The 10,780-nt window shown below is 36.1% G+C and overlaps 1 protein-coding gene across 1 annotated transcript in view; it reads right to left on the bottom strand.

Moving 5' to 3' along the window:
• reep3b (receptor accessory protein 3b) overlaps window positions 1-10,780 on the bottom strand; it is a 29,805-nt gene that overhangs the window by 16,410 nt on the left and 2,615 nt on the right. Inside the window, exon 2 of the mRNA XM_016283241.1 lies at window positions 1,318-1,390. Coding sequence (XP_016138727.1) covers window positions 1,318-1,390 — 73 coding nt within the window. The remainder of the gene's footprint in view (window positions 1-1,317; window positions 1,391-10,780) is intronic.

Here is a 10,780-nt window from a genome sequence, read left to right as displayed (position 1 = left end):
TTGGTGGCTGACTAAATACTTTTTTTCCCCACTGTATATATGATAAACAAGCATTTAGGATTACTTTGGAAGTGGAAATTCAAAAGAACAAGCCACCTTTTAATTTACAGTGGAAAAGTCACTACACATTTGATTTTTTATAATTTAAATAAAGGTTTATTCTTAGTTATCAGTTGTGTTACATCTTATATATATAAATTAATGATTATTGCAGTATGTTAGTGTCATATTTGTTACCATAATGCTGTATTGGTGTGTATGAACCCCTTAACCACTTATGTTTTTATGGTGCTTTTCAGTATATTATAAAGATATAAAACAGATTTTAGTACTTTGGTATATTTACATTATATAAGTTAATGTGTTTTTATAAAAAAAAAAAAAAAAAAATGTTGCTACCATTTTTTACAACAAGGTTCTGGCAAACACAGCTGCCAGTTTTTAACAAATAAAAAAAATCATAGATTTGTTTTTTGTTTTGTTTTAAACAACATATCTGTCATACTCAACATGTTCATAAGACATTCCTTTAAGCAAGCTTATCTTGGAATATCCTCCCTCTGCTCCCAGTGTCTAAATCTGAAATGTTTTGCATAGTATTTTGTTGGTTTCCAACAGATGAAGACATTCATCAGGAACCATTTTCTAAGAAAATGTTAATGCTCAGAAAATCATTACTGTCGATGCCCTATGTTTACAGATTTACTGATATATGCAGTGTTGCGGGTAACTCATTACAAAGTAATGCGAGTTATGTAATCAGATTACTTTTTTCAAGTAACTAGTAAAGTAACACATTACTTTTTTTATTTACAGAGTTACTTTTTCAAAAAAGTAATGCCAGTTACTTTGTTTTCCCATTTATTGACTGACAAGGCTTACTGACCACAGTTAACGTAAAACAAACAGAGAGCACCTTTGTTGATAACCCAATGTTGGCTGCACAGGGTGGGTCCTTTAAAACAACTAAGTGTAGAGAGAACATGTCACCTGATCCAGACATACAAGCCAACACACACTCCCTCCCAACGTGCCCGAACATGCACAAAAACAATAATCTGCTGGGCTGTTCACGTCTCATTTCAAAGAGTCGTGTGACTTAGCAGTTAAAAATCTGAGCTAGTAACCCAAAAGGTGTAGAAGTGTTGATTAATGAACACTACTGATCCCTTGAGCGGGACACTAAACTTCAGGTTATTTCAGAGCAGACTGAGCCTGTAGCAATTAAACTGCAAGTTGGTTTGGTAAATCAAAAGCCTGCTAAATGGAAAAACAACCAAAAAAAAGTAGGTGAATGGACACTGCATTTATACTTACGTATTCTTTGACGTTTTTGGTTTTCACTGCTTTGTAGGAGTAGTACGCTGGGTACAGGTTTCCAAAAACCAGTCTGTGCAAAGAAAGAGAGGGTAAAATAAATAAATAAAGGGAAAACAACTGTAAATCTCTAGATATTCTTCAAAAGCAGGACGATTAATGGGCTTGGATACTCCCATCTCTGTGTGTCTAGCTCTATTAAAAGCCACTCACTTCCTCTGTCTGATTGTGCTTACATGGTAAACAACGATTTCCTTTTCTTCCGTCCCAAAAGAAAAAATAAAGAACACTGAAGGGACAAAAATGCAGGAGACACCTAATGTAAAACATGCCCTAATAGAGATTAAATCCATGTGGACTGCAGCCCATAGAGCAGGGCTGGTAGAAAACTAACACTAGCTCTTTTTGCTTGAAGAAACCAAAATGGCAACAAGTACTACACAATATTGAGGACAATATAAATGTAATTTTATAAAACAAATCCATGAAGCATCTCCTTGACGCATCAACAAAAAGCCGGAATACACAACACAACTGCTGAAGGTTAGAGGCAGTCTACAGATTTTGGGCAATCGGAATTGACAGATTTCCCAGAAAATTGTGTAGTGTATTAATAGGCAGACTCTGATTTTCTAGCTTCAGACTTTGATTTAATCCAGTCGGCGGATATCAGAAATGTTTAATATTTTGAGCTGATTTTAGAACACATTATTTTTATTTGTCCTGCATCTCTCAGCAACATGGCACATGTTTCTCCATGAGTTTGTTGTGTTTGTAACGACTTGAAAGTCTGGCAGTGTGTGATCAGTCTTTTGTAACCATGTTAACAGTTGGCAAGTTTATGAAATCTTTTCAGATTTGAAAACTCATGTAGCATATTCCAGATTTAAACTTAATTAGACAGTTCTCCCAAAAATGAAAATTCATAGTATGGAAGAAAATACTATGGAAGTCACTGGCTACCGTCAGCTGCTTGGTTACTAACATTCTTTAAAATAACTTCTTTTGTGTTCAACAGAAGAAAAATGAAAACTTTGAGCAATGACCTAACTTTGGGAAATTATCCAGTTCGGGAAATTATATTTAATTGGATATAATGCAAACATGGGATGAAGGTGGACATTAGGGACACACTGATATGTTAATTTGAGTAAATCATTAAGTTATTCTATTTCTTCCTATGAGCGACTGACCTGAGACAAGCCAATAAACTGGCAGATGGGCCCAGCACCAACCCTTCATCTGCAGCCTGTCGCCCTCACATGAGCCCCATTTATTATGTTCTGCTCAACTAAATTTGTTGGGGAACTAGCGGAAGACACTACAACCTACTGATGATAGTGAACCCCCTCCTTGTGCAAGACTTCCATTGTCACAGAGCAATTAGTGCACAATCAGAGGAGCCATACACAAAACAAATCCTCTTCTCGTCTGGAACCACACAAATAAGTTTAGGGGATAAACTCCACAAAAGCAGGGCAACACACGGAATTTTGGCCACAAACTGCCTGTGGCCCAGACAAAAGCTTCTGCTAGCATTCACTTCGACATGCCACGCAGACTTTTCCGAGGTTTCATAGACAGGAACCAGGCTTGATGTTTCCCAGATGATAATGCTGCTCTCTGAAACCAATGTTTCACTTTCATACTAAGGTTGTGCCTTGAAAATGGCATTTCCCCGAGGGCTAAAAGAGTAATTCAAAGTAGCTTTTTGGTGAACTGTCTCGGGATGAAACATTACCTCTGCACTGGGATCATTTAGAGGCACTGTGTCTCTGCAGACAGGCAGGCATCTTGACTCAGCAGTGCAGCTAAATTTGGGTACAGTTTGTACCATTTCCACTGCCAATTATAGACAGTGTGTGACCCAGAAATTAAGTCCATTCCAATATAAGCCCGAAAACTTGGCTCTGGTGCAGTTTTGGATTAACAAAGTCTATTAGGACAGTAACAAATTTGTGATTTCCTTCTATTTCTTTAACTATGACCCTCTGTGTGCAAAGGCGTATGCTATTTTTGTAGCCTGGGAACATCTATAAAGGGCAAGATGACACAACAACACAGAGTCAACAGTCAAAGTATTTTTACATTTTCTTTAGTGGTGCTTGCATATGAAGAACTCAACATCATTCTCTGGATTTAATACTAATCGATAATGAAAATACGTCTGCACGCTATGCGTGGAAAACATTCAGGGGTGCACATAAGTGGTGCACAACCAAAATAAAAAATGTGCTGGCTAAATACGTTCAGACCGGTCATTTGTATACCAATATGGTTGACTGCTTTTACTGCACGATCACCATTTTAGATCGACTAACTGTAATGCTGTATAAGTTTTCCATTTGAACTAAAAGCATAAACCTAGGCTATGTGCTTCTAGTTTCAGAGCAAAATGCAAAACTACGATACTTCATTTACTCATGCGTTTCACTTCGCAGTGACTAAAACCAGCAGTACATACACTTACTTGCCAGCAACACGGCAAAATAAAAGCTTGCTGATTTATGGTTGAAAATTTATATTAAAAAGTAAAAAAGAAAAAATATCAGCATTTAAGTGTACTATAAAATAATTGCATTTTTATTTAATATAATTTTTATGGTAACACTTTATTTTAAGGTGTCCTTGTTACACATTACACATACTTACTATTATAATAACAATTAATTATACATAATTACTTGCAAGTAACCCTAAGCCAAACCCAAACCAAATGGTAAGTAAATGTAGTTAACACATTTTTCTTTTTTTTTTTTTAAAGATTAGTTTTAGTTTTAGGGCATTTTGCCTTCATTAAGATGAATAGTGTAGAGAAGACAGGAAGCGAAGTGGGAGAGTGGGTCCTCGAGCTGTGATTCAAACTCGGGACGCCTGCAACCCAACGGCATTATATGTCAGCACACTGCCCACTAGGCTATCGGTGCTGACTTTTATAGTTATATTTAATGGGCCACACTATGTGCAGTGTGAGCAACAAACCAAATCTCCAGGTGCTCTCATGAGAATCAGACTGAAAATCTTGTGCACCCGTCTATATTAATTTCTGGATTTTTCACACAATTATTCTTAAAAAAAAAAAAAAAAAAGCAGGCAGGTTCATTGATTATCTAATAATAATTATTTGCAACACCCAATGGGGAAAAGGATGCTTATAAGCCTTTTAATACTCAAGAAACATAACATTTGTGCAGTGGCTATGCAGAGTACACGTTCACAAAGTTCTCCCTGTTGCATGGTCCTCATCCAAAGATCCACCTTGGCAGCAGTTTATTTTCCTGTTGCCATAGAAACAGCAGAGGCACCAGGGCTGTAACAATGGTGTTCGGCTCAACACATCACTCAACCCTTCCCCCCGCTGCTATCCCTCGAGCACTGTAATTTACAGATCTGTTACTCGCATTCATGTGGCTCTGTGTACCTAATAACTAGTATTTTTCTTTCATTGGACGATTGTTTTAATCAGCATCAAATGAGGAAATTCACCTACAACAGTGCTCAGTAATTTACAAGGAGCTGCAGTTGGCTAGACTGACTGTAGACACCGGAGAATACGGTTTTCCCACAATAAAATTTTAGTCTGTGGATATACAACCCTCTACACTGCGAGTAAATCACTCGCATATGCAACTAAATCTTCACTCTGGGTGACTAAATGATGTCTAATATTAGCCAATGGTTAATAAATTCTCAGATTTTACTCGCCAGTGTGTGAGTTGGAGGCTGAGTATATGATTAGCACAAATATATTTTTACTCGCAGAACACTCTGACTGAGCGCTTCAGAGTTTCACTCTCCGTCAAGCGATCTGTGATATTTTTCAGTTCATCTGAATGGATGCGCAGCGCACCTGTGCTTGTGTATTTGGCGTAACGTAAACTCTAGTGTGAAGGCACACGACTCGCCGACACTTTCTCTCACTGTGAGCAATAGCCAATAGTGATTCAATTGCCAAGGTATCCGTAGAGGGTTGATGAAGAAACCTCAAATAAACAGACAGCGATTCTCTGCGTTCTAAACAAGCAGCATCCTTCCAGCGGCAAGCCATTTTGGCTATGTGATGTCACACAATCAGCCAATCAAAATTTTTCAACCTTTGAAATATCACTGTGGTTAACAGAAATCAAGAGACTGAATAATTGGGGCAAAACTTTACTTTGATGATAAATTTCACTTCAATGACTCTTCTAAGTCTGAATTTAAACTATCAGTGTATTCTGTCAAAAAGAACCACCCAATCACTGAACCAGCATCTGTCTGAGGGACAAAACAAACAACTACATTGTAAAAAAAATTATTGCAATTTTTACTGTAAAAATAATATGGTAAAAAACCCATTTCCTTACTATATACAATCAAAAACTGTAATAGAATTCATTAGAAATTTCATTGAGTCATTTTACAGTACAATATTATTCATGTGTTTTTAAATCTCTTTGGAAGAGAGAAATAAAAGGTCGTTTTATAATTCAGTGAAAAACCATAAATTAAACATTAGTTAATAAAATATGTTTTCTCTTTACTGTCAATTCAATCTGTAAAGATTATGTGAAACTTAAAATTGCACTACTGTACTTTTACTGTTAATTTCAGGAAACAGGCTTTTTGTTGATTTAAAGTTCACAGAACAGTGCATTTTCATGTCATTAACAGCAGAGCAACATGTGACACAAGTAACGAGGGATTAAACTAATAAAGAAAGTGCTACCGAAACAAAAACTAAAGCAGTCCTTTATAAAATACTCAAATAAATAACTTACTACCACAAAAAAAGAATGCATGAAAAAATAATCAAACAATAACTACTAAAATTAGCAATAAATAAAAAATACAAAAAAACAGAACAAAACTTGTGGAAACTGGTGAAATTTACAAAATTATAACCTTGGTTAGGGCATGACATTACACTGAGTGCCTAAGGACCTCTGAGGTATCATTATACATTAAATATATTGCTTTATAAATGAAACAACTGTTCTTTAACAGAATAAAATAGTCTACGGTCGCTATTACTCTCAACCAAGCAAATCATGTAGCTTGGTGTTATCACCAACATGCTAACAGCTCTGCACATCTTTAGATATCAGTCATGTAAGTTACTGCTGACTCATTTGTCATTCAGTTTATATGCAAACCCAATATATTTCTCAGAAGAGACTATAGAAACATGTCTGGTTCCATGAATAATTAAATATGCAGGAGGGAATATATAAAAGAATCATCTCTTTACCAGTATGGAAAAAACTGATCAGATTGTTTTGTCAGACTTATTTCATATATAATATGACATAATGCCTATTTTACCCAATAAAGGGAATTCAAAACTTTACAATGGCCAATCATTCACTTGATTATTTTCATTTGATCTTTTTTTATTTTATTTGAAAACCCTGGCCTGGTTGCAAACAAAAAGAAAAATGCCTGACAATATATACAGTGGGGAAAAAAAGTATTTAGTCAGCCACCAATTGTGCAAGTTCTCCCACTTAAAAAGATGAGAGAGGCCTGTAATTTTCATCATAGGTATACCTCAACTATGAGAGACAAAATGAGAAAAAAAATCCAGAAAATCACATTGTAGGATTTTTAAAGAATTTATTTGCAAATTATGGTGGAAAACAAGTATTTGGTCAATAACAAAATTTCATCTCAATACTTTGTTATAATATACCCTTTGTTGGCAATGACAGAAGTCAAACGTTTTCTGTAAGTCTTCACAAGGTTGTCACACACTGTTGCTGGTATTTTGGCCCATTCCTCAAGAGCAGTAATGTTTTGGGGCTGTCGCTGGGCAACACGGATTTTCAACTCCCTCCAAAGATTTTCTATGGGGTTGAGATCTGGAGACTGGCTAGGCCACTCCAGGACCTTGAAATGCTTCTTACGAAGCCACTCCTTCATTGCCCGGGCGGTGTGTTTGGGATCATTGTCATGCTGAAAGACCCAGCCACATTTCATCTTCAATGCCCTTGCTGATGGAATAAAAACAAAAGCACATTAAAAGTAGTATAATAAATATATTAAAGTTGATGTAAAATAGCTTAAATTCCCGCGCCTGCCACCGCACATAAAATAATCATTATTAATGCGCCAAGCTATTGCTTGGCAACCTTAAACTAAACTCTGCTTTGTGTTGTGCCTAACAAACACGCCTTTAATAACAGGTTCTTCCCCTTCTTCACTTGTTTGGGACACATCCTGCTCCACCGGTTAAGAGGTTTCTATCATTGCAGGGTATATATACTGGTAGACCGCCCAGCCCTAACAGTGTGCAATAAAGCCATAAAGTCTGCTCAACTTGTTGGTTTAGCAATCAGTTCGCTGGAAGGCATTGATTCTCCTCACTGTCTGCCTGTGGCCTCTCCTCCCACAACAGAACCTGCATGGCCCCTATGAAACACAAATAAATGTGCTGCACATCAGTCTTTCATTGCTTTCACAACGAGAAGTTGGTCTTCCTCCAGTGGGCCCCTGAAGGAAACGGGACCTGCACCGAGTGGTCTTAAAAGTATTTTTAAGAAGCAGGGTATTGCTCTCAGGGTGTGCAGCTGAAAAAATAAAGCCATCAGATGGGCCTTGACACTCAGGTTTAGGTCAACTTTGAGTTTCCTGCTAAGAAACGGAAAGGCCGTGCTCACTCTGATGATGCTTTGGATCGTTATTACTTGGAGCCAGATGCGAGAGCCTTCAAAACCACTAAATGTTAGGGGTGGGGGGAAAAAAAACGATACAGCATAGTATATTTTACGCCAAGTATTGATCTTTTATTATAGTATTCGGTAGAATAATAAAATTAATTTCTTTACAATCCACTGGATCGTGGTGTTGAGTTTTTTCTGGTGAGGTCAGCTGGGTCACCTTCAGCATGCAGTAAGATAGTAAAATAAAAGGGTGGTCACCGGAAAAGCAAAGTCCGTTCAAATAACGCACTGACAGGAAATTTCTATGCAGTATAGGCCTACTTGTTCCGGTTTGCAGAAGCGCTACTGTGCTGTAACATGGTATAGGCTAGTTCAGCTGTACTGGGCAACGCTGCTAAAATAATGCTACCTTCAGTGACGCTATGCTCTGCTCTGCTCATATGCTCTGATAATAATAGCTTTGTAGGACTATACATTATTTGGATAATTAGTCAAAAAAACAACAACAACAACTTATATCTGATTGTTACATAGAAGTGAATAAAAATAATATATTGATATTTAATATTAAGGTAACACTTTTCAATAAGGTTCCATTAGGAATGTTAATGTATTAATTACATTATTCATATATTAATTTATTAATCTTTCTTAATGTTAGTTAATGAGAATACAGTTATTCACTGTTAGTTCATGTTAATTCAGAGTGCATTAACTGTTAACAAGCACAACTGTTGATTTTAATAATGCATTAGTAAGTGTTGAAATTAACATGAACTAAGATTAGTAAATGCTGAAGAACTATTGTTCATTCTTAGTTCATTAACTGAAGTAGTTAATTAATTAACCTTATTGTAAAGTGTTACCAATATAACATGCACTGTTCAAAATACCTGTAGTAGTACAGCAGTGCATACCTGTTCACATTTAATTAAGGTGAACTAGACTAGACTATAATATAATACAAATAGTTGAGTTTGCCAGGTGCATACAGCATTTATGACAGGTTTTCATGAAAGTGTTGGTCAGTTTGTCTGCTTGACAATCCCATTTTGCACTGTAACAATAAAACTGAAGTGAGATAAACAAACTGAGAAATGTTCCTTTTTAGTTAAAACAGATGTTGTCAAAGTTTTCCTTTGGGGACATAATTTGAAGTTTGAAAAAGGCAATAAATTGCAATATATCGCAATATATTTAAAATCGCAATAATATTGTATCGTGACACAAGTATCGTGATAATATCGTATCGTGAGGCCTCTGGTGATTCCCACCCCTACTAAATGTAAGACCAAATGTAAAAAAAAGTATATATATTTTAAAAAGCCTGACAGGGTGCGCAGCCATTAGGCCTTTGAACTGTTACGTATTCCAACTAATTTTGAAAAGAAACTTCAAAAGACATAGCCTCCACAGTTTACATACTGTAATAGAATAAAACATGTCATGTTCTGGTCCACTAAATTTGACAAGGACGTTTCAAGGAGGATGATATTTAACAATTGATTCTGCTTTGGATTCATTTGTAACTTTTTACTGATGGAGCAAAAAAGCCTATTTAATATAGGCTATTTAAAAAAAAAACTTAGCCATATTGTTTGATATTGTTTATTTGTTCTTATTTTTTTACTGACTTTAAGGTGTTTGAAATGTATTGGGCTATTAGTTATTGTGGTATCAAAATTAGAATCGAGATCGGGAAATGTTCAAACAGAAAAAAAGAGACAAAGCTGGGAAAAAAAGCCATGAAAATGTCCACGCAGCATATAAGCCCACAGCACCATTTCAAACAGACAATGTGGTCTTGATTTCTCATCATCTAGCCATAAGCTTGCAGTTATTGTCCTATATTTGAACTTCTACATCGTATATGTTGTAAAATCCTAACCGCAGAATTATAACCCTAAACTAGCAAGGTGGACAGTAATTGGTACTTGCTGGTTTCTCTGACTGACTATGTCTCTTCCCAACTGCTTGCCTGTGACTCTGGAACGCTGTAAGGGGACCACGTTGCAAAATGTGTCTTGCCCACACAATAAACCAAAATGATAATCTTTCTGCTGTTTGCAAATGAGCTACCAAACAAGGACAGGCACACCATCAATCATTCAAATATTTCCAACCCTAAGGCAAATGTGTTCTATTTGTAGTAGAGATCAACTGATTGAAGTTTAATACTGCTTATTTTTGTTTGAATGTTCAATAACCAATTTACAGAACTGATTGTTTCTAATTAAGTTGGGTCTTTATGGACCTACCAATTTAATTCTGATTACATGTAGTGACAGACATGATATCAAAGAACGGATGAAGCTAAAAACTGTAAATATGTAGTATAAATCACACCATGATTATATCTAGGGTTGCAAAAAGGTGGAACATTTCCAGTAAATTTAGGAAATATTCCAGAAATTTTGGAAACTTTCCAGGTTTTTTTTTTTTTTTTTTTTTTTAATTTTCCAGGGATTTTTGGAAAGTTTCCGGAAATGTTCCACCCCTTTGCAACCCTAGATATATCTAATGTTGAAAAAAGTTTGAGGTTAGACAGACATTGTTTTCGATTCACTGGGGGAAAATCTTTCTTTCTGTATGGGTTCAGGTCTGTACGTTAACATAAGGGAGAAGAAAAGTTCAGAGCTTTAAAGGGGTCATATGATGTTGCTAAAAAGAACATTATTTTGTGTATTTGGTGTAATGCAATGTGTTTATGCGGTTTAAGGTTCAAAAAACTAATTTTCCACATACTGTACATTATTGTTGCTCCTCTATGCCCACCTTTCTGAAACGTGTCGATTTTTTACAAAGCTCATCGGTCTGAAAAG

Source organism: Sinocyclocheilus grahami, unplaced genomic scaffold (genome assembly GCF_001515645.1).
Source record: "Sinocyclocheilus grahami isolate Dianchi unplaced genomic scaffold, SAMN03320097.WGS_v1.1 scaffold172.1, whole genome shotgun sequence".
NCBI lineage: Eukaryota > Metazoa > Chordata > Actinopteri > Cypriniformes > Cyprinidae > Sinocyclocheilus > Sinocyclocheilus grahami.
The sequence above is the reverse complement of the archived record's forward strand: the minus strand, read 5'-3'. Positions and strand labels throughout refer to the sequence as shown.